Source organism: Agelaius tricolor, unplaced genomic scaffold (genome assembly GCF_023055355.1).
Source record: "Agelaius tricolor isolate 1412-34295 unplaced genomic scaffold, bAgeTri1.0.p SCAF_2, whole genome shotgun sequence".
NCBI lineage: Eukaryota > Metazoa > Chordata > Aves > Passeriformes > Icteridae > Agelaius > Agelaius tricolor.
In genome coordinates, this window is record NW_027269262.1 from 70,590,508 (window position 1) to 70,616,096 (window position 25,589).

A 25,589-nucleotide genomic window follows, 5' to 3' on the forward strand; every position below is an offset into this window, starting at 1 on the left:
ATGGTTTTTGTCAATATTTTTAAGCTTCCATTTTTGTGATCCCTTTTCTGGCTGATACTGGCGTTTGGCATTTCTGCACTCCAGCAGCTTTACTGCAGGATGTGCCTGGGATCTGCATGTTTATAGAGTCCAGTTACTAATAACCTACCTCCCTCTTGTTGCTCATCCAGCTAATGCTGTTGCCAGTGCCTGTTGCCTAGGTGTCATGTAGTTTGTCTCACTTCAATTCCAGATTTTAAATTATCTGTTGTGTCTGTCATCTATGCATACAGTAACAAAGCCTCAGTGGTATCACAGTTCTCATGCACATGACAATCCAATATACCACAGCTGAGTGATAATGTTAGTAATCCCTTTTTAGTCCACAATACTAGCTTTCTGGTTTTCCTCATCTGTTGTGGAAATGTGGGATAGTACAGAGGCCTTTTGCCTTTACACTGTAGATGAGTAAGGCTTGAGGGGAAGAACTCTACCTTTGTTGTCTTGCCATAGTGAGGAGCACAGTCCACTTTCCCCACTGTTAGTTGGAATTGCAGAGCTTGTGTGTAGAGCTGTAGTGGGCTGATTCTGACTGAATACCAGGCACCCACAAAAGCCACTCTTTAACTCCCTTCTTCAACTGGACAGGGTGGAGAATGTGTAACAAAAGGGCTAATGGATTGAGATAAGATCCTTAAGAGAGCTCACTCACCAGATACTGTCATAGACCAAACAGACTCGAGTTAGAGATATTAACTGAATTTAACAAAATTAGAGCAGGAAAATGAGAAGTAAAAACAGACCTTAAAACACCATCCCCCTCCCTTCCCTCTTTATTAGCTCTACCTCATTTCCACCAGTGGCACAGGGAGACAGGGAATAGGGGTTAGGTGAGTTCATTGCAGTTCATCCCTGCTGCTGCTCAGGGAGAGGAGTCCTTCTCCTGCTTCAGTGTAGGGTTCCTTGCATGAGAGACAGTTCTCCATGAACTTCTCCACAGGCAATAGCGGGAACTGCTGCATCATGGGCCATTCTTCCTTGGGGTGCTGTCCTTAAAGAGCAAGCTACTCCAGCCTGGATTCCCCACAGGGTCACAAGTCCTAGCAGGAAACCTTCTCCAGTGTGAGCTTCTGTCTCCATGGGGTTGCAGATCCCTGCCAGGAGCGTGCTCAGCGTGGGCCTCCCAGGTGTCACAGACTCCTCTCAACATCCACCTGCTGCAGTGTAGGTCTCCTCCGCAGGTGCACGTGGATCTCTGCATCCCTGTGGTCCTCCATGGGCTGCAGGGGCACAGCTGCCTCGCCACGGGCTGGCTGCACCATGGTCTGCTGAGGAATCTCCTGGCTCTCCTGGACACAGTGGAAGCTTCCAGCAGATCTTGTGGAAAGCCAACTCCTGTAACCAACCACCTGCTACTAAAACCTGGCCATGTAAACCCAATATAGGTGCTTTTAAGGTTCATGAGGAGTTTTCCTGGAAAAAGCAATCCTAATTGTGCAGATTAGTAGGAGCAGCAGTGCAACTGTCCTACACAATGATGACATCCTTCAAGTCAAATCTGCCCAGAGAGTAAAGTTAAAGTCATTGCTAGGGAGTTGAGAGACATCCCTCACTCCTACAGAACAGAAAGTTTTATTGGTGCTTGATAGTGACTTTTTTTGAATTATTATCTTGAAATATTCAGCTGTGTATCACTCTTAAAGCATGGGAGCCAGGAATATGTATGTGAAAATTAAATTAATAGGTCTGTGTTTCACTTCCTTTCACTAGTTTTCTGAAACCATCTGTATTTTGAAGCTTTACAAAGAAGGTCTATCTGAAGTCTGAGATAGCAGTTTAAAGTGTTGGTCATGAAGGAATTCGGCATAAAATATAAACGCTTTCAGAAATGATTGATGATTAAAATAAAGCTGAATTTAAGTTTTTAATCTGAGGTCTTACTTCCTAACCATACTGCACATTTGAGAGCCAATAAAGTGCTCAAAGTATCTAATTTGAAATAAACATGTGCAGTTTCTCAGGCATTTGTGTTGCTCAACTAAAATGATCATGTCAAACAATTTTTTTTGAGGGAGATGAGTTACTGTGGTTGCAAGGAGGTCTGAACTAGCTTTAAACTTGTTTGAATGTGGTGTATAAATTAGTGCTATGAACATAAGTATCATGGCGTTAGATTCTTACTAAGCACCTCCTTTATGCCTGTACTGAAATACATTGTACTTTGATGTATTTTTGAAGTGTCTTGATGATACTTAAATTTATTTAGGCAAGTAATCAGAGTTTGGTTTGCACTTTATAGAGTTCCATTGTCCTGGGAATGCTTTTCTCCCAGATCTGGAAATCTGCTCTTAAACAGGAATGATATGTACTTAAATTAGCAATATACTTCATTATATAAAGGCAGATAAATAGGAATTTGAACATGTAGGCATTATGTCTGACATTGATCTTGTACTTGTCACCATGCTGTGTCACATTTTTTGCTATTTTAAAATACAGTGCCTCCCTTTAAAAGGGCCGTAGGAGCAAGTGCTGAATTTTGTTATCAGGTTGGCTTTTAATAGAGTGAAATGTATGTAAAATGAAAGTATTTTTTTACCCTTTATTTTCCAGCTGAATTAATGCATTGAAACCTCCTCTTCCAGCTATATTTCCTAAAAAGGAAAGCCATAGCTGTTGGAACCTTAGAACCTTTTAGATGCAGAATAAAGTATCACCTGTTGTGGCATTTAAAAAATTTGCGACACCTATACAGTGGTGAGGACAAAGGCCGACAGAAATGCCATCTGTGTGGCTGCCTTTAGCCACAGTAAGCCTAACCAGTTACCTTCTGGAGACTGAACCAGCTCAAGTACTTTGAGTGAATACACAAATGTCTTGAGAAATCACATTGTCTTGATGCCCTAACACTGATAATGGCAGATTCCATCTAAAAGTTACCATGTAATGTCAGTTCTGAGCCTCTGAGTACTTCTGTAGATGATCCAGAAAGAAAAGGGAGTAAATAGTCAAGTGGATAACAATCAGAGTGAAGTATAAATAGTGTAAGAATTTGCAAGTATGCTGTCTTCACAACATCTGCTTTATCACAAATAAGCCTTACTCTTCAGTTTTGTAATCTCTATCAACTTGAAATTTCTCCCTAATTTTAGAAAGTTGTATATGTATCTACCATCAATAACAGATGAAGAATGAAAAACTCTGGTACAATGAAATATTCCAGGTTTTCTTTATACTTGTTTCCCAGAACTGAACCTCTTCTTGAGATACCCTTTTTGTTTCTCAAAGAGCCAACACACAGCAAAGCCAATGCCCTTAAACTGTGACTTACTATTATTATTCATTAGACAAAGTTACCAGTAAGGAATTGTAAGGGATGTAATCTGCTTTCATCAATGCAAAAGTGTAACAATGCTTTTCATGTGCATTGAAAAGAATCTACATCCAAAAGAATACAACTGCCTGTCAAGTTTGGTAAATGGTATTAACATAAGAAAGTAATGTATTTTTCACTTAGCTCTTTTTCCAAAGCATTCTTCATCCCTTCAAAAAAACACTTTTTTTTTTCTTTTTTTTTTTTTTTTTCAGTCTTACACAGGTTGAATCTGAGTGTCCCAACAAATGGCTGTTGTTTCTTTCCCTAGTTGGCTGTTAACTTCTCATGTGATCTCTCTTTATAAAGGAGCATGTATGTACCTAGTGGTGACTTGCTGGTACTGAGCTTTCTTCTCAAAAATAGGCTTACTCCAAAAGCATGCTATAAACTTCACTTACATCTGAATTTACTGTGCTTCAAGATGTGACACAGTTGGTAGCAAACCTTCAGTAAATATTTTTGTTTTAATATATTCTTTGCATTATCTTCTAAAAGCCCTTTACTCTCTAAATAAGGTTTAATTATTAAGATAGACTAATCCTGACAGTATTCCTGTAAAGTATGTTGAGCAAGGTAGAAACTGAAGCACAGAAAATAAGTAGCTGTTTCATGGTTGTGTGCGCATAGAGTTTGTTACTCCACATTTCTGATCCTATACTGATTCTGTGCGAGTGAACCGGGGAGTCTTGATTTGGTGTAATTTAAGGCAGAGTCTGTGTGGGAAAAGACAGGCTTATTAAAGGAATGTGAGGCAACAGGAGCATGACTTAATGATCTGAACTCCTCTGCAGAGAAGTCTCAATTCTCAGTGTAGGAAGATTAGTCTGGCCCTTAGAGGGAAGATAGAGAATGAAGAGTTGTCCTAAATTATTTAAATGCCAACAGCATCCTTCTGGGAAATACCCAGTTGCTGAGTTTTGTTATAGAAGTGGAAATAGGTTACTTTCAGAGCAGTGTCTGTTCTGCTTTATTTAAAACTCCAGCTCTTATCCTTGTCTGGTTTTACAATTGTTACTAACAACTGATTTCCTCTCATCTGCTCATTAGAAACACAGTCTATTGTATAGTTCAGCTGTGTTTAAGTGAGTGGATGCAGAGTGCTTTAAGAGTTTTAGTGATGATCTGCTGCTGCCACTTAAAGAGCTCCTTCAGACCACATACATTTTCTTGGAAGCAGAGGTAGAACATTCTTTATCATGGATTACTGTATTCTTTGTGGAATCTGTTACACTTAGTAGCAAATCTACAATGAAACCTCTATGTTGGAATACATATAGAAATGTTGTGCCAAACGTAGAAATAGTCCAAAGTGTTTGGAAGTTGTGAGGAGTCTGCAGATATGCACAGCTGAGTGATCCACAGGAAGTGAAGCTTGAATTGATAGTTAAATTGTTGGGTAACAGTGAATATACTCAAATTAAACAACTGAAGTGGCTTTTGGAGGATGAGGTGAACTGGATGGACAAAGGAGCAAGCAGTTACTATGTAACTTGACATTCAGTCATCTGGTGTTTATCAGAATTATTCTTGACAGGATTATCCACAGAGAGAGTTAATTTTTTAAAATATTATCCCATATATTTTAATAAGTTCTTTTTAGGAAGCTGGATTGCAGAAAGAAATAGTTGTTTCAAAATACCCTTAGGAAGTTAATGACTTCTGTAACAAGTAGTGAGAATGTTTTTTGATCAAGAAAAGCATAGATCTGAAGAGCTTGTGTCAAAGAGATGAGGTGTACTAGGTGTAGGGATAGCATACTGGAAGGTAATTACAAATATGAATGTAAGGGTATGTGGTGACAAGCATTTTGGAAGTACCTGTTAGATGGCATTCTCTTCTCCAAGGTGTTCATTCCTCTTACTATGTTTAAACCTCTCTTCCTATTTGTGCTTTTGTCGTTGGAAGCCTGCCCTAGAGCAAATGTGTTGGTATTGGTGTTCGTGTTTGTTTGTTTGTGTGTGTTTGTTACTCCTGGCTGCCTGCTTTTCCCCCCCAAGGAACTGATGGTTTGGTAAGGTTTTTCAGAACACTGCAGAATGGTGCTCTTTGGTTTTCCCAGTGCTCATCCCCAGTAGGCAAGTTTCTTTGAACCTTCTTTCCTAGTTCTGCTGGTGGGATAGGCATGTGGGTGAGCCTGAGAACAGGAGTATTAGAAATGGGCGGCCTCCTGCTGGCCTTGTTGAAGCTGAGGGAGATGGCATGGTTCCAAGTATGGCTGTGTTTCAGTGAGAGGAAGCTTATTTCTTTATCATTCATCTCTGTAGGCTTTTCCGTTGGTAACTGAATGAAAAAGGGAGAGTGGGCCAATTCACACTTCTGTAAACCTATTTCAGCTATCTAACTTCTGAAAACCTATTTGCTCTTTTGAATTGCAGTGAAATTACCTCTAAAACATGATAGTTCAGAGTGCAATGTGCCACCACACTTGAGTTAATTTGACCCTGAGATAAACATGTAACATGAATTTTATAGATGTTTCCAATTCTTTGCAAAGCTCTTTGATAGAAATTACGGTTCTGCTGCCCGGGACTACATGGATGTAGTTGACAGACAGATGGGAATATCTGTGCATATTTAAGGAAATCTGGATGTAGTTCAAATTTCATGTTACAGAAAAGAATGAAAGATTCTTGAAGGCTTAGAGCTACTGTAATATAATAAAATTTGGGGTTTTGTGACCAATAAAATGTGAGACTTTCTCTTACCGACTACTGAGAGTAGGCACAGAAAGTGCCTTTAGGGTCATACAAACAAGCCTTCATTTGTAAGGGGTGGCGTCTGTGAGTAATTGTGATCCTTAAGTTTCTGTGACAGATACTTGCTATGTAAAAAGCCAAAACCAGAATCCATATAGCAAATTACTTGTGTGTCTACTTTAACACAGTTATAGTTTTTCAGGAGTAATTTGTGAGTCTCAGGAATGTAGTTTGACAGTGGAAAATTACATACTTAAGTGTTTTAAAACAGTCTTTGTTGTGTTCTCTTCAACCAATGTTAGGTATACTATGGCTGTCTTGAAGTTGAGCTGTACTCTACTGAACTGCAGCTGCCTAAACTGTCTATCTTGTCAGATGCTTATCTAGCTCTACAGAAATTTTGATTTCTGGATTACAGGATTTTATTTTTCTTTTTTTTGCAGTTGTGGAGTCATAGTACTATCCAACACTCATGTTTGTAGTCACTGATAATAGAAGATTATCTTTTCTAACTACTGGGAACCCCCATGGCAAGAGGCTGTAGTACCCTACAGTCCTGTGCAATAAGAGAAACAGTATTCTGGCTGTCAGAAGTGCACTTGTTTCTAGTGCATATAAAGGTGGTAACGTTAACTGTGCTTATCTTAGAATTACTGTATTAAAAGTGTTTTCATGTAATTTCTCTTGTCTCTGTTACTACCTCCAGGACAATCAATGTAATTCAGGATTTCCAAATGTTTCATGAAAGGGACAAGCCTTTCCCTTTGGTGCTCAGAATTTTGTACTTTTCTCTCAGTGACTTGGGGGAAAGCAGGAAGGTGAAGCACAATGAGGGGATAGTTGTTAGTACAGGATATCTGTGTGTCAATTCTGTTTCACTTGGTTTTATTCTGCTGTTGTTCTGTATTTCTTTAGTCCTGATAGCTTTATCACTTATGAACATTACTCAAGGCTAGTCATTCTTTCCTTTGTGCTTCCCACTACCTGGGTAGTTCTGTCCAGGGAAACACAAAGTCATCATATGTGCTTTCTTTAACCCCACCTATCTCTGCTGTGCTTCCTGTAAAGCACAGCCATTTGATTATGTTTTGGAACGTGGTGGGTTGAGATTTCCAGTTTTTACAAAGCAATGAGTTCTGTGGAGCAAGAGTTGTTTTTCTTGTTTGTGCAGTTCCTGACACAATAAAACTATAATAATGAGAAAAGTTTATTTATTATTCCTGTATATTATTCCTGTACTGTTACAGGAAAAATAGCCATGCAGTGATATGTTACTGTATCATGAGCCAAGTAAAGAAGACTCCAAATTTATCACAAATTTATTTTGAAAATTTATTTCTAAGATACTCCATGGTGTTTGAAATAAAACAAGTGTACTCATGCTCATGTGTGATGTACAGCACCAGCATTATTCTTGCAGGACAAAAATCACAGGATTTATAGCAAATAGCGTGGAAGGGAAGGAGGAAGAAAGGAAAAGATCTTTTCAATGAGAGGGAGAGAATTTGGGTCTCAGTGATATGCATCTATTTGTCTATTGGTTTTAACTTTTTTTGAATACATATAGACAGTTTCTAGACTTTTAAAAAATTATCCATGAGGCTCTCAGGACTTTCCTATTTGGAATCAATTACTTGAATTAATGCAGTAGCTGTAGTGGAGTTTTCTCAAACAAGAATATAGATTTTGCATAAAACACTGGAGACAAAATAATTTTTACTAAATCATAAATTTTATTGGCTATTTCCCTTATCATGTTTGCTTTGGTGGATCAAGTCTATTTGAACAAAAGAATCTAAAAATATCAAGGGTGCCCTGCACAGAATTCTTTCTTAAATGGGTGCTGAGTGTACCCATTTAAGTATGTGCACACATGTTAATGTTAGGAGTATGCTTTAGCAATTTCAAGATCTGATTCTTACTTAAAGAAGCTACTGATCTGGGTAAAATGATGTCTTGCAGGCCATCTATCTTCTGTTAATGTCTTGGCTTTTTTTACTTGTTGCGATTCACAGTACATTTTGAGGAATGCAATATCTTATGACCATCAGGTTGTAGCAAGTTCATCTCTTATTCTTCCTGAGTCCTGAGGATATTTAATAAGCAGCACTGTTTAGACAACTCTAGAAAGTTAGTGTAGCTAATTAATAACCTTTCCTATCGTAGCAATTGAAATTTCCCAGCTGACATTGTTAGAGCAAGAATTGTGTCAACTCAATGGCTTTTCCGTAGCAAGAACAGAAGCTCCTGTGGTTGCCTTTAAACTCGGTGACATCTCCACTTCTGTCTGCTGTAACTAGAGTAGATCAAATAGCTTGTAATAAATAATGAAATTAATTTTGCACAAGGTTGTTTGCATGCGACTAACAAAAATATTGTTTCACACATGTTGAAGGGACAGGCAAAAAAGGTGCATTGCCTTAGAAGCTCTTTCCCCCTTTGGTTGTGCTTTTTCACACTGGGTGCACAATGGGTGCCGGGTTACACTGTGCAATGTTACTTCTACATTTTAATTAGTTCAGTGAAGCATTAACAAGGGACCCAAGAGTATGTCTTGTGTTACTGGAAGGTAGCTGGGCAGACAGCGTGACATTTGGTTTAAGTTCAGTTTCAGTGTGAATAGGTGCGTAGGGTCTAAAAACTCCAGGTACCAGACTATGCGTAAACAAGTCTGCACAAGTCTTTGCAAGGTCTGTGATTTCAGTGAACTTTTTCATACGTTAAAGGAAACGAGTTTTCTTAGGAACTTTACAGTGCTTTTTAATTCTATCAGTAAGAAAACAAAACACATTAAAAAGTATAAAAAGTTGTCAAAATCAAAGTTCTATTTCTAGTAATGATAGCAAGAAGGAAAGAAAACAGTTTTATCTTTCAAATGAGGATATTTTTCTTAGATGCAATAAACATGCAGTGTTTTTATGATTTTTATATTTGATATATGTGCAAAATGTGCTGTAAATATACTGTTGCTTCATTGCCCTTCCTGGTAAACTGCTTGCTTTCAAGTCACTTGTGTCACTACGGTGAGTTCAGCTGGGATGTATTGCAGTTAATTCTAACTTATTGTTACTGTCATAAAGGTGGAGTTAAAGCTCAGCAGTGCTATACCACTGATTCCAGTATTCCCTGGTTTGCTCAGGCCAATGTTCCAAAAAGAATATAGCAGATCTGGAAATTACGGTTTGATTTCTCAATCCTCTATTTTTGCTTCTATCAGAACTATGACATTTTCTCCTTGATCTCTGTCTGGATTGTGACAGCGTAGACCTTCTGCTGAATAAAGGCTTGAAATAAATTGATGTTGTAACTTTATTTTATTAATCCAGTTAATTCTGGATATTGAAACCATTATTCTCTAGATGTATCTTAGGCCTTTTTTTTTTGGCGCATGACATGTAGGCTCACTAGTAAATGTGCAGCAGTAGAGCAGTGTTTTCCTCCTTTGCAAAAACCCTTGTGATTCTCCCCCACCCTACAATATCAAGTACTCCTACACTAGTTCAGTCTTTTTTGGAAAAAAAAAAAATCAGTTTTAAATCTGAGTCATACTGTAGTCTGGAACCAGAAGCTTCAATGTTTTGTGGGTTCCTGGTAGAGATTCATGGAGTAATAGGAGATTATATTTTCAACCTTATAAGTTTTTGATGGTTGCAGTTATTATTTATGAATAATGATTTAATTTCTTTTGTTAGCATTTTTTCAGGATGGCACAGGCCCGAATCGTGAGAGGAAAAGAGGATAACCAACAGTATTTTATTTTAAGAATATAGGACCTGATGAAGTCCTGCTGTTAGCATTTAACTTGTGACAGAGTAGTGAAATCTTCTTTTTGTTTGTATATGGTTATGGGGTTTTGATTTTAATTTTTTAAAATACAATACACTAGCTCTACATAGATTGTTGTGTGCAAGCATTTGTTCTGTACTTACAAAGAATCAAGATAAGAAATAATTTAGCATGATGTAAAAACAAAACCAATTTTTTTTACTGCAGCCGTAATTTAAAGAAACCAGTAGGCAAAAGTACGAAACATGTGAAGAGTATGAATCAAATTTGCATTGCTCTTCCCTCTACTGTATAAGCACTGTGCAGCCCACACATCAAAATTTTCCCCTAGTCTGGCACTTCTCAAATGTGACGTAGTTTAAATTCTGAAATGGGGTTTTAGAAAAGGATAGTTATAGCCATTGAACATGTACAAATGGGCTAAGCAGTTCTTTCATAACTGTGTTTTAATACTTTAAATAGCTGTTTAAAATAGCTAGAAACTTGGGTTTTTTCTAGTTTTTTAAGTAATATAGCAGTGGAAGTTTCCAAATAGGAGGGCGAAGTGTTAGATTCAAATTAGTGGTAGGGTCTAATCAGCTAAGAATAGGCTTCTAACCCTCATAATGGACATAGCTCATTTAAGGACGGGCATAGGCAGTATGGTCTCTCTTGCTTACCCTGCTAGTTTGGATCTACTCTCTTTTCCTCTGATTTCCTCACTTTTTTCATTGAGATTTAGTTGTAATTTAGGTGACTGAATTCACTGTTTGAATTGTTTGATTTTGGTTTAGTAATCTGTTTTTTTTTCTACTCTGTCTAATGCAAAGTTAGATTGCCTGAGAAGATGTACAACCTTCAGGCAGCAGTCAGTCAGGTAACCTCCCTTATACCTGGCAGGGCAGAAGTAGGGTAGGGTGTGACGTGAATAGAACTACTTATGTACTTTAAATCAGGAATCTTGTTGAAGCTGAGCCAGTGTCTCTGCTAGATTTCCAATTTCCACTGCTTGCTGCCAAGTATATTAGAGCTATCTATAAATAGTTTGTGGAATTTTTGACTGAGAATAAAAAATAATGTCAGGTTCTTTTCTGTCCCTGCCTTTTAAAACAACAACTGAGAAGCTTTAACTGTTTTCTTTGTTTGTTTTTTTTTTTTTTTTGTTCTGAAACTTTCACACAAAAATCCCTCAGTCAAATCAGTTTAGCTGCTACTTTAAAATTATGTATTTTAATGGTAGCAGACTCAAAATACAAAGAAGAGTGGAAAGTGACTTAGGCACAAGAATGTGAATCATTTGTTGACTGCAGCATCTTTGAAACGTTTGCTTGATGTTTCCTGATGGTGCTTTGGGCTCTGTTTTGAGACTCAAGCATCATCTGGATGGCAGCATGTATGTGAAATTTGTATTATGCTAACATCTCAGATGATAGGGAATTTTATACAGTTTCTTATGTGTGTTGCAATGGCATTCACAACTGGTGTAATATTGGTGAATAATGTATGCAGTGCCTAGTGAATGCAGAATGAGAACTTGTGTAGTTTACACTGAATGGCTGCAGAGGCTGAGCTTATTCCTGAAATTGAGGTGGAGCCTCCCTGGCAGCGCTGGAGCTGTGGTGAGTAGAGGACATGCTTGGGTGTGTGTTGGTACATCCCACAGCCTGGCAAAAGGGGGTTCGTGGAGCAAAACAAGTTATGCTGAAGACACAAGTTTGTGCTATATACGTTTCTAAAGGGTTTTTCTTGAACTAGGTCTAATGTGGCCCAGAAACCTCAGTATCCATTACAAGTAGGAGCATATTCTCTAAAAGAAATCCAGTTTACTGATTCCAAGGCCCCAGTGTAATGTGCATGAAAGCACAGGGAGTGGAGGAGATCAGGACATTCAGAAACATGTCCTTACCAGAAACAAAATACTAATGTAGACAGATCCCATGTTCATGCTATAAAACTATCAGGAATAAAGAATGTATTATGTTTTGGTAGAGAAGCTAATAGATTTGTAATTTGTAAATTCAAAGCATTTACTGATGTAGCAAACTTAGATTTTTAGAGTATGGATTGTAATAGTCAATTTTTGAAGAAAGAATGCAGACTTTTTTTTAAGTTTGGAGGTAATTACAATGCTAAGAAACGTAAAAGTAGGAGGACATTTGTCTTTGGAGATTTTTAATTCAGTGTTACAAATTATAACATATCATTATAGAATGGCCTGTGCTATTAAAGGACCATCTATTTCACCTACTGTAGGCAGGGGACTTTCCACTAGACCAGCTTGCTCTAAGCCCCATCCAACATGACCCTGAACGCTTCCAGGGATGGGGCATTTTTAGGGGCAGAAAACATCTCTGTTCTTCACCAGCCTCACAGCAAAGAATTTCCTCCTGGTATCCAAACTAAACCTGCTCTCTTTTGGTGTAATCATTACCCCTTGTCCTGTCACTACAGGCCCTCTCCAGCTCTCCTATAGGCCCACTTTAGGCACTGAAGTAACCACAGCTGAATAACCACAGCTCTCACTCAGCCTTTCCTCATAGGAGAGGTGCTCCAGCCCTCTGATCACCTTTGTGGCCCTACTTATGGCAATAAAAGTAGGTGTGATGTTCATTCAAGTGCTGAATAACTTTTGAGCTTAGGCTTTTTAGAGCAAATGTTTTTTTGGAAGCTTCATGACTGTTTTATTCACCAAGAAATGAATAAAGACCTGTTTTTCAAAAGTGTCATGCAACTACATGTTATACAAAAAGTTCCTCTGAGAAAAGGAAAGGACAGTGTGAGAGAGTGATTAATAGAAAACAGTGTTAGACAAGTTTTGAATGTACAGTGCAGACTTTCAGCAGCACCATTCCCATTATTTTATACCCAAGAATAATTGTCTAAGCATGAAATGGTGGATATTGGTTGTTGCAAAAGGTAAAAAAAAAAAGTCTAAAACCTACATAAAATTATTCCATTGCAGAATTGATCCTTTAGGTTTTGTCTTAGTTTACTGAATAAAGTTACATCACAGTTGGTCTAAAATGAAAATGGTGCCACCACGTAAAATAATAGCATTGAGTATTGTAAGCAAATTCTGTGCTTTATCTGCTTTTACATTGAAATTGTATGTGCTTATTTCTGAATTGTGTATTGTTAAACATTTAAATAAGCCACTGTTTCAGTATAGTTTCATCTGTTAGTCATTTTTATTCTTATTTAGAGAAATTACCTATGCCACTGTAGTGTTTGCATATACAACACTTTCTCATTTTGTCTGAGCACTGGCTTTCACTCTTTGAAATTTTAGATATATTAACTGTATCCTCTTTGTAGCAAGTGTTCTTCTGTTACTGGAAGGTGCAATAAAGGTTATCACTGTTGCCTTGCATGCCTTCAGTAGAAAATCCTGACTGATGCCTATATGGCAGTGTTTCTGTTGTGTCTTGCATGTGTAATTTTATATTAAAATAAATGGTTGTTTAATCCATTCCTCACATAAAGGATACTTGGCATCTTGCTGCACATTTGAAATCTGATTTACAAATGATCACCTGAAATTCTGGTAACTCCAGTACTTAACCCTAAGGAAATATGGAAAAAAAAAGTAAACCTAACTAGTTAATGCCAAACTGTTGATTTAAAAATATATAATATAAAATTTGTCAATAACTCTTCTAGAGATTCTTCAGCTACACTGGAGATTATTGATCAGTTAATTCCTAAAAGTATCATTCCTTCAGTATCACCCCTTCTCATGATACTTTTTAAATTGCTTTCTGTCATGAGTTGCATGTTGCCCTTTGTCAAGGAAGTAAGGAGCAGCTGGTGTAGGACAAAAACTAGTGGTCAAAGTGCAATACACTGTAAAAAGTCAGTGAAGACAGGAAAATATGAGATTACTGTGATTTGTGAATCTTATTCCAAGTAGTTGATCCAAATACATATTGATGCACAAGCTAATTTTATTTCATGCATATCTCTAGTAGAAGGGATGTAGTGATTGCAAACTAAACTGTCAGAAGGCAGAAAATAGTAAAATGGTGCTACCTGTAAAAGCTTGGATGGGTATTGTAGAAATTTGGGAATGATACTGCTAATTTGCGTTTTTACTGGATATGGAGATATTACAAATAGTTGCCTGACTGCAGTGGACTGTATGTTCTGAGCTGTGCTCCACCTTAGTTTGAAGCATTTCCTGGTAGCAATAACTCCATATTTCACAGACTGTTCTGGGTGGGGGATAAGTTTCAAACTATTAGACTGGTTTGGTTTTTTTTTTCCCTTTTTCTCCACTGTTTGCTTCACTTTCAGTTCCTTCGCTCATGTAATTTGAAGTGCACATGCGGCTCTTCCTGTCTTCTCAGGAAGAGAAAATTTGAATTTCTGTAGTTCGATTTAGCAGTGGTTGGAGAACACATGGTGCACAGATAGAAAAGAAACTACAGGAGAAACCTTAATTTTAGAGACTCTGAGTTATAAATGAGGGAAAAACACATCTAGTCCTTTTTGCATGCTCATGTCCATCTGAGATTACAGAAAGTATTTCTTTCATTTGGTACTTTCAGTATACTGAATACTGATCCTTCTGTAGTGCAGGAGAGCTTGGTAGCAGTATGGCCATATACCTATGCATGTGTAGCTTTTGGCTGTGGATACAGCTTTAAATTCCTTCAGCTGGTGCATTTTATTCTAAATGCACATTAGTTTAACAAATATAAGGAAAGTGTTCAAGAGATGAGGTTGTAAATGATGGGTCAAAAGACTGAGAAGGCTCCTAACTGATTTTTTTTTTGGCTCATTTAATGCAGGTGGCCCACGAGTAAGTAATTCAATAAAGTATTTTGGGTTACATACCGAACTAAGGCTTTTATCATAGAATGGTTTGTGTTGGAAGGAACCTTTATAGATCATCTAGTTTATCTGAAGAGTAGTAGTACTTGTTTTTCTGTTGGTCTTCTACATGCTGTGCTCTGAGCTGTATCATAACCATGGATTAGCCTTAGGCGTGGTAGGCAGGCAGTGGCCTTTGCCACTTTTCTCCCACAGGCTTGGCAGAGGAGCCTGACTGTGGTTCAGCAGGACACACAGCATCTTCAGTGGAAGCTTGTTTCTGTTTCTGCTCAGCTGTGCTTAGGTGTTTGCAGGAAATGGGCCACTGGCTGGGACTGTCATAAAATGTGCTATCAAAAAGGGTCATTCCAAGAAGGCATCATGGATTTTCCAGCTCCTGCGTCTGTAGATGAAGAAGGTTATTTTTATTTTTTGTACTCAGTAGTCAAAGTACCATTGCTAATTGGTTTTTTAGGGAGGTGATATGGGAGGCAGCACCAGTTTGTTCTTGAAAGCATATAGTAACCTTATTTTGGTCAATTAGAAACAAAACTTAGTGAAGAATAATGCAGGGTAACTTCAGGACAAGGGGCAGTTTTGTAAGGTACAGGGTGAGAAGAAATTTTGGGGGTAGGATGAAGAAAGGATGTTTGGTCGTGAAATACGTTGTCTAAAGTAAAGCAAGTTGAACACGTATTATGATAAAGGGTGTTTAGGAACACATAATATACAGGAACTGTTGTTGATCTCTTGCCCTTGATAATTGTGATTCAAGAAAAATACCCTGTCCAGACTGCTTATGTAGCATTCATTAAAAAGTACCACTGTACCTTTTAACTCAAGGTAGTTTAGAAAAAGCTATCTCTTTATAGCTGTTCAGTTACAGCACTTCTTCAATTTGTACAGCTCTATTTATAGGGGGTTGTAATTTGGCTGTTGAGGATAATGGCACAGGCTTAATCTTGATACAGAAGAATTTAGCTTCAACAGAGATAGGTGTATGTGATTTTTCTTTGTGAACAGTAACTACTTAGTGTAACAGCAGAAATAAAGGTGACTTAAGTAGCCTTTGCTACTATGATTTTTTTTTCTTTTAATTTTTTAATTTCAACAATCAATTTTTCTGTAAAACACCATCTGGATTTAATTCAGTCTCAAGGTACATGATGTTATTTCAAACTGAAGTTACAGAGTTTGATTTTACAATCACAGTGGACAAAGTTGCATGTACCAGATCTTTTTGTGTGCTTTTTCACTATTTATCATTTCAGTGTATTATATTAGTATTACTAATTTTAGTCAATCTGAAATCAAAACTGCTTCATTTAAGAGTCATTATTTACTGTCTCAAATATATCAGCATTTAGGTAAACTTGTTGTTTGTTCAAATCCTTCAAGTTCACCTATATATATGTATTTATATATCTGGAGAGCAGAAGGTTGCCTTGTTTAATCTGAATATTTTGACTAAGGAACACTTAACTATAGGAGGGTGGAGGTTAGTGGGGGTCTGTTTCCTATGGTTTTGTAAATGTATGAATTTGGGTACAAATCAAAGGAGTAGCTCATATCAGGACCATTGGCTTAGTTTTATGATCTGAAGATACATGCACATAATCCTTTGAGTCTGATACTCTTCCCATTTTGAGAGAGCTGTGCTGCATAGGCTGTGGGGAAAGATGGATGTAGGGGTGTAACACCTTAAAATGAAGGCTGCTGCATTGTGGTTAGCCTCCAGAGTGAGGCTCAGCATCACTGCTACTATCTGGGTTTCAAATATATAGAACTTGGCAGGTGATTTTTCCAAACATGTCATGTTTTTCTAGTGTGAAAGCATTCTTTTCCTTTGCTCTTTAATTGAAGTGTTTGCTGCTGCCACATTTCCTTTGTTGCCAGCCCACTCCCCAGGCCTGTATTTAATCTCCTACCTGTGATGAAACTCAGAAGTAGTTAGTGAATCAAATACCTTCCAAGGCTATGGGTGTTACCTGCTGCATAGTTCTGTTCACCTCTCCCGATTACATGTAGGAGTCTTGGACCAGGATATTGGGAACTGATGTTTAGACAGTGCCAGGATTTTCTGGGTGGGGTATGAGATGTTTCCCATAGTTTCATATGGATTTGTAGGGGAGAAATTCCCCAACTGCTAGAAAACCTGAAGGCAGACCTAGTGTAATCTTGCTTGCTTCTGTGGTCAGTCAGCTGTGAGACATGAATCAAAAGGAATTAATTCAAGTGTCTGTGAAACTACTGGTCTGTCTCTGCCTGCTCCTTAGATGAGGTGGCATTACAGCCCAGAGGATTTGAGTGGACCAGAAAAAAGTGATGGAGGTCAAAAGGTCTGGCTTTGTGCTGTGAAAGTAAAATAAAATTTTATGGATACATCTATAAGAATGGGTGAACAACTTTGAACACAGCCATTCTTCCTTTGAACATTTGGGAGATTTTTAAATTTGTTGAAGACAGAAAGGTACCTCAAATGTTGGAGGTTGTTCCATGCTGTAAAACATTCTATCAAGAGTCCAACTCATTTAGTGACAGGTTGGGTGTGTTTTTTTGTATTGCAGTCAAGCAGTATTTAGAGATATTACCATGTATGGTGGCAACAAACTCATGTGCACCTCAGTAGAAAGCCATTAAAAGCACTTTCCATACTTTTCCTTAACCTATAGGCTACCAGTAGTTTAAAATCTCATATTCTGTTTATGAATTTATTTTGTTTTGTTTAGAAAAAGTATATTAAATGCTTGATTTTATCTTGATCCTTGTCCATTTGAATTTTCTAACTTACATGCAGTTGCTGACCATATCTTAAGCTGCAGGGCTAAAGTTGACATATATTTCTGCTTTGTATTTGTACTAAGTGTTTATAAAAGGATGTGAAGAAAGTGGATATAGTCCTGGTTACATAAGTGATGGAAGATGTTGGTTTTAAAGAAAACAATCCTAGTTTTTCACAGGCAGCACAGAAGGCAGGATCTTTTTGGTGTGTAGCTTCCAGTGTTGTGTGCTGTCAAGACTCCTATAACTGATATGGACCAACCTAGTGCTGAGTTTTGTTAGGTGACAACTGCTTCAGTTTAAAACTTCAGGTTGAAATGGGCATAAATAGCAAATATTTCTTTAGGACATAAAGAAATATAAAAACTTCGTGGTGACCTAAGAAATTTTATTTTACATTTTCATATTCTGCTGTGTTAAATAGATTAACAGGAATTTCGTTCCCATGTCTTAATGGAAGGTACTGATCTGTTACATGATATATTGGTCTTCTAGAAGGCTAACTTTAAAAGGAACCATGTGATTATTTGTTGAGATCATACAAGGATCACCGCCTAAAAATTTCATAAAGTTGTCAGCAGTTAGTAACATTTAAATGGCATATGAACACACTGTTTCAATGATAGTTTTCAAATAAAGAGGAAGTAATAATCTGAGAGATTCCTCATCTTTAATGTAATGAAAGTTTAGTGGGAGTTTATTTTTTGTAAAAAGACCAAAGACCTTATTTTGATACTGTAGTACTTGGATCTGAGTTTAAGCTTCAGCATCACACATTAGTGCCACTTCTGACTAATCATTGAAGTTAGTTTGACAATAAATATGACAACTCTTTATCTCAAGAGATGAATTGTTCGATTGTAAAGCATATTTAGATGGAAAATATTCAAGTGTTCTCTCTTTAGGTATTCAAGATTAAATTCTTCCTTTGAACATTTGGGAGATTTAAGTTTTCTTAACCCATTAATTCTGAGTCAACTCATAGAGGATTTGGACACAAGTTCCCATTTTAGTATGCTTCTCATTATTAATGATTTATAGTTTTTGTCAGTCTTTGATACATATATACTTTGTTTTGTTTTCCATCACGTCAGCGTTATGTCAGTCTTTTCATGTTTCATTGTATTTTTACCAGAACTGATTTTGTTAGTATTCTGAGGTTTTTGTTTTACTGGTCTTTGCATACAGGCAGTTTGTCAGGAATTCAGATTCTGGGAGCATCAATGATGTGCTCAAATACTGACTATCTTCAATGTAATTACTTCTGGGTTATTCATATTTCTAGATGTTTGTGAATTCCTTCTTTTTTGTCATGATGCTCATTTTCAGTGTTCAATAACAACTGCAGATATAACTGTATGTGTTAATGCCCCTTTTTACAAGTAAAAAGGTGAATAATCCCTGGTGTACTTGAAAGATGAAATGTCAGCAAGTTATTTTTATGTTAGACAAGAGGTTCTGAAATGTGTTAATGTTTTCTTTATGCTGATGGAAATAATGGAAAACAAAACAATCAGAAATATGCTTCTGTGGAATTAGTTCCAAGTAAAATCATTTTCCAGCAAAGATGTTTATTTTGTAAATTGAGAGCTATGTGTTACTGTACACACAAAATTAGAGTGGCAACATCCTTTGGCATGTCAGTGATATGCAAATCAGAGAAATTATTTGGACAACAGTTTTTTAAAACTTAGATGTATATTTTACTTTGAAAATAGTTTAATTGAAAAATAGTTGCTCACCAACACAGTATTTGAAATAGCATTTGTTTTAAAAATACTTCAGTGTTTTGAACATTGAGGAGAATTGTTGCAGTGTGGAATTTTTTTAACAACTGAGACAAAGCAATTTGGTATGTAAATATATGCAGTGAAATTAGTACTTTGAAAATGGAGTGGGAAACATGCCACTTTGAAGAACCAAGGAATTTAGTTTTTAAAACTAAAAAAATTAAACTTACTATTTTTCTACAAATTATGATCATCAGGTTTCTAACTGTATTGTGTCTCTAAGAAGCTAAAAATTACGGTTCTCTGTATTTGGTGTCAACCCTGGGAGCAATTTCTTAAACATCCTGTGTATAATCATTCTACCAGAGGAGCACCGAGGTATGCTCTGTTCTTGGTCAACATGTAACAGTCTTTAAATTGGTATAAAAGGAATTTGTGTTTTCTTCATATATTTAAGGTTCTTGTTCCCAGACATAGTACACTGACATTGCAGTGCTGGTAGAACAACTGTTATCACATGCATGAAAATCTGTGTGACATGGCAAATGTTAAATACTACAAAACTTTTAAGGGTTAAGAGTTGTGGGTTTTTTGCTTAGTGAAGTATTATACATTGTAGATTCACTGCCTGTGTTCAAAGGAACTTATATATCAAAGTAGCTGTTTCCTCCTAAAATTTCTGGAAGATTTTACTAAAAATTTGTTGTAAAGCTTAAAAGAAAAGATAATGAATAAAGGAGGGGAGAAATGCACACAAATACAATTTGATGTGTCACATCCTGTACAAGGACTGCCACCTGCCAGCAAATATGTTGGCTTTACCAGGCTTCTTTTACTTTGGAGAGTACAAAGTAGGATGGTGTTTGGAGGGATAGCTTTTTTTAGTCTCTTACTCTCGATGACCACATGGGTCTTGTTCTTGTTTGCAAGTCTACTTTGTTTTAATGAACACTGGGGGGGAGTTACTGTCAAAGGTAGCTGGTTCCCTGCTGTATCTGAACTGTCTTTCTGGACAAAGGGTGTAGGCTGCAGTTTTTCTGAAATAGATGGGTATAGTCCCCTGGATGTCTTATTTGCATAGCATTTACCAGCAAATCTTGCTCTAGAAGGAGATGAGGAAGGTGCATTGAAAGAGACCTTTCTTAAAAATAAAATAGCACTTGATGCAAAATACAAAGTTTACCATCTGACATGCATAAGGTTTCTCAAAAATTACAGTATCAGTCTCTGCTTTTTCCTTAACTTTCTAGTACATCTAATTGTTCCTAGTAAACTAACAATGCTTGGGTGGGGGCATTTTTTATTGTATGGTAACTTTCTCTCTAGTTTTTCTCTTTAATTTATGACAAAACTTATGTTGGACCTTTCATGTTTAATATTAATTAAAAGAACTTCAAGTTTGTTCATTCTGTTCTGTAAAAAGGTATCTGAAGAATTTTTACAAATTTTATCTTGGAAATTAGCTTATTCATTATGTTTAATTTTAGGAAATGGTGCTCTTGCAGAACATTCTGAAAATGTGCATATTTCAGGAGTGTCAACGGGTAAGTCATTTTTTGTAATGTTTAAATTTCATGCATGACTTAAATAGTAAATATTGAAAGCCACCTGGTATCTTATGAAGAGATATTTGGCTATAAAAATTATTACTGCCTTTTGCAGCATGTAATAAGGAATGAAGCAACTGGAACATGGAAAAATTCTCATAAGATAAAACTGATACCTGCATGCTCATGAACAGATTATGCCTTTCTAAGTGGACTGCTTAATTATTTTTCCATACAAACATTGAACTAAGAGAAAAGTTGGTTTAAGTTGAATTGATATTTTCTTTCCACAGTGAAGTTTTTGTGAAATGAAATTTACTGAAATGTAATTTTGGACACTGCTACTATCAAATAACATAAATCCAAGAGTTATGCATTCACCTGATTAGATTTAACTGAAATGACTGTACACTTGGCTGCACAGTTTCTTTAACACAAGAAAAAAAATTTAGAACTCATGAAACTGAGAAACTGATGAGATGCTGGGAGCAGAGGGGGTATAAAAGCAGTACACACTGCTCAAAAGTTTCTATGTTCCTTTGCAATAAGTCAGTTTTAGGCCTCTTCTGGGTAGCAGCCGCAGCCAGGTCTGTTGTGTGTTAGTGATGGGACTGTGTGGCCATTGAGACATTGGCGTGCAGTCTTTGTTCTTCAGATGCTGTGCAGTGTCAGCAGCTGCTGGGCATGGTTTATCATACAGATACCCAGAATATGTGCAAACAGCGAGATAAAGGCTCCTCAGCAGGTAGCAGAATACAAGCCTGATTCTTTCCCTAGGAAAGCTGCCTCTAATCCCTAGAATTTAAACTGATTTTCATACTTCCTTCTCCTAAAATAAGAGTCAAAATGCAAAGTTGTCCTTTTTGAGAACAACTTGTACATTTCACTGTAGTTATCCTTGCAGTATTGCTTTAAACATTACGTTGCTACTTATGCTTCTATGGTTGAGTTTTTGGATAAATTTATGGTCAGTGGGTGGTCTCTGTTACACCTACTGCTTTCTATTTCCCTTGTATTGTTCACCACTCAAGCACTGTTAAAAGTCTGTTGATAGAAGATCTTTCTTACCCATTCTTGTGCTGCATCATGAAGAATGCTGTTGCTTTTTAATAGTACTGGTGCACCAAGTATCATATGTACTGCATTTATGGCACACTGTAAATAATAAATACCTACATAGCTACTTGCCCCTCTTTGAGCAATTATTGCTGGAATTGGAATGGATGAGAGATGCCAAATCAACCTAAAATCTCGCTATGCAGCATTCAGAGTATGTTTTAACAATCCCTCACACCTTTGTTGACTGCAATGGTTGTGTCAAAAGTCACAATACAGGCGGAAAAGCATCTGCTGGGCAAGAGGTGAATGGAATTTTTGACTCTGCTTCCAGTACTTTGGCCAGCATGCTTGAATAGGCAGTGCCAAGAAGAGCAGAACACAACGTACTTTGTACACAAGATAACAGCAGCTGGTAGATAGAACTTTAACTACTGAGAAGAAAGATCCATTTAGAAATAAATAATAACAGCAACAACCAAAAAACCCAAAGCAAAACAAAAAAGGTATCTCTGATGTTCTTGTGTTTTTAAATAGCTTTCCAGATGAGAAAAGTTCTGTACTCCTAAGTTTTTTTCTTAATACAAAGTGCAACTTCTTCACTGGGGAATTTTGAGGTAATGGGAAGGGGTGATCTGTTCAGAGCAACCTCAAGAAAGCATAGACTGACCCAGTAGCATTTTCCTTACTGTTCTTTGTATGTACATCTTAAATTTTAAGTTCATAACCCAAATATAAAAGATGGTGATGAATAAAATTATTTTTTAGTTCCTTTTAAATAAATTGGGTCTCCCAAACGTATTGTGTAACTTGCAGCTTATATGTTTCATTAAGCATACCTGGACAACTTTACATTTAGCAGAACAATTTTAAGTTGAGTTTCTGTAAAATAGAACAAAAGACATCTGGCTTTTAATCTTTCTAAATCCAGCTTTCATCTGGTGTTGAAACCAAGCAAGCTATTGTCTTGGACAGTTGTAAAAAGACAGGATTTAAAATGAAACTTTTGTCTTGATGGTAGTTTTGCTGTCATGCTGCTGTAAGACTATATGACCTACCTTACTAAATTACATTTTAATAGCACAGACCTTTGTGGCGTTCAGTATTTATGCTTCTGCTGGATATTACATTGGCAAGTTACAGGTACCCCTCTGTATATGAGCGTGCTTTTTCTGCCAGCAGCAATTAGTGGAATGTTGTCTCTTTGCATATAAGTTATCACTACTGAGGAAGTGTTTATGCCTTTAAAATCTGAAGAGTTCAGAAATATTTTCATGTCTGTCTTTGAGGTATGTTGAGCCATAATTGTCATGATTGCAAAACCAATTCCCCATCTCCCCAACCCCTCACTCTACATTTTAAAGAACTGCAGCACTGTCATATATATAAAAAATGATTTCTTTTTTCTGCAAATGTCTCTGTATTGCAGAGTAAAGGGCATTTTAAATTAAAGCCTTTTGGCTTGACCTGGAGGCAAAGATTCCCATGCCTTCTTCCCCTGTAGTGCTTCACATAAGACTTTCAGTGGCTCCTGAGAGTTACAATGCAATAATTATCCTCTCTGTTCACGGTTTAGACTTTATCACAACATTATTCTCTTTTTACTCTAAGCTGTTTTAAACACCTTCAGATCATTTATCCAGCTGCATTCATGTCCTTACCATGTCCAATATAATGCATACCTTATCATCCTGTGGTTCACATTGAAAGCTAATTCTTTTATCTTTTCAACTAATCTCCTGGCATTACTGTGAAGATAAATCCCTAATCTCCCTCTCCCTGCTTTTCTGAAGTGACTTTTTTCCTTGACATGTTGTTCACTCTTACTACAGGTACTTTACTTCTCAAGATCTTGCTACAGAATTTTTGCATAGGTTTCTTAATTTTTTTCTTATAACTTTGTAGTTGAATTTGGTACAGTAAACTTTTAATTGGTTCTCTTCTGTTTACCAGTCAACATCCTGTAGTTTACAATAATGTTCTGTAATCTGGGATGGTAAAAAAATTTCAGGAAGAAGGAAATAAGAACAATTGTTTTGTCTGTTTTTAAAAAGTCTACAGGAAAATCCATATACACTAGAAAATTTACGTGCAAGTTCTTTTGACCATTAGTTTACACTGTAATATGTGAAACATCCTCAGTCCTAATTGCAGTATTGCAATTTACTGAACAGTTATATCAGAGTAACAAACAGAATTGCAAATAGATTTTTAATCAAATAAAGGTTATCAAAGGAAAGAGTTTGAAACAGGTAGGAGATGAATGAGCAGAATTGTGCCAAAGAATACTGGGGCATTGAAGGGAATGTAAGCAGACACAACACTCACCTAGAAATGGTTGTGCAGGAGGAATTTGTTCTCCCCTCCAAATATTACAGCCACCACCATGAGATTTGAAAACATCTTGGGCATGCATCACTGGGTGTCTTTGCTTCTCTATGATGCAACCTTCTCAATTTTTTTTGTGCTTCTGCCTTGATTGCAGACTCATTTCCTTTTATCCTGACTCGTCTAATTTTCATTCTGCTGTTCTCTTATGTATCTTTAATACTTTAAATAAATTATTCTAAACCTAATCAGTTTACCTGTTGTTTTAAGTTGTCCTAGACACAACTGACCTGTATGACAAATGCTTGTAGGGCTGCTAGCAATTGAGATTAAAAGTCCAAGTTTTCCTCAGCTTAAAGTAAGGATGTTTGCCTCTATTGATGCATTTCTGTTTTACTGCCATTTGGAATTTTTTTCAATCCCATATCCTTCGTGATGTTGCTTGCATTCTGCATGTTTACAAATATGTGAATAAAATGTATTTTACACTATAGTCTATTGTGGTGTAGGAGAAACATCCTTGTTAGGCAGAGGGTCAGGAACTGATTTTAAAGGCTTGCTATTATCTTTACAAAGTATATTCCCTTTAAAGCTGTTCTATTTCAAAAGGTTACCCTTGATTTAAAAAATTTATCTGAGAAATTATTCTCTCTCAAAAAGACTGCACTTCTGAAGTGCAGTTTCTGCACAGTTATCTTGACCTTTATACACTTTTTAAGCAAACAGATTTCTGTTGTCTCTTGAGTAATAAGTAAGAGATTTTAGTGCATGAATATATATCAAGTATGCAAATGTGTTTAGCTTGTCTAGCCAACTTGAAGTTGAGAAAGCTGTAATTCGCTTTTCAAGTCCCTTCCCTTTTTTTTGACTCCCCACTTTGTCACATGAATACTTTCTTCAGTGTTTTCTCCTCTACAGCACTTGTACAGTTTTATTCACCATGTGTTACTGTGTCTGCGATCATTCTTGCTTCCTTGTGTCCTCCATAGTCTGCTTCTCTCTCCCCATGTTGGGTGCTGTTGCAAGTGATCATCTTTTGCTCTCAGCTCAGTAGTGTGAGCTTTACTGGAAACAGAGAGAAAGACATCTTAATAAAAGCATGTAGAAATTACAGGGATAAGGTTGGTTCTGTAAAGGATAAAAAAATCCTGAGTTTGAGTAAAACTGGAAGCTTTCATGTGCTGTAGAAGTACTACCTTGGTTATACAGGATTTCCATGTGAAATTTCTTCCATTCACACTTGTGTACAAATACATTACTGTTTGTACTACTGTAGGGTTTAGCATGTTAATGTTTTTGGAGGTGGACTCTGTAAAACTGAATGAGCCCATGTTGAATGGATTTTTTTAATGTATTTTAGTGCAAAGTTTCCTTTGTCACATAAACTTAATAGCTTCTTTAGAAGTTCTCTGTTACAAAATTTTGTCTGTCAGTTTGGTAATATCTGATAGCATGTGTATCTTGTAATGTAAATTTTACTTCTAGGCAACTTCTTTGAAGTTGGGGGCTATTTCAGTAG

General features: G+C 36.8%; 1 protein-coding gene across 1 annotated transcript in view; it reads left to right on the plus strand.

Annotated features, from left to right (window-relative positions):
* The window catches only part of LRP12 (LDL receptor related protein 12), a 50,142-nt gene that overhangs the window by 8,610 nt on the left and 15,943 nt on the right, over positions 1-25,589 (plus strand). The window contains exon 2 of the mRNA XM_071421397.1: positions 20,627-20,683. Within this exon, the coding sequence (XP_071277498.1) occupies positions 20,627-20,683 (57 nt within the window). The remainder of the gene's footprint in view (positions 1-20,626; positions 20,684-25,589) is intronic.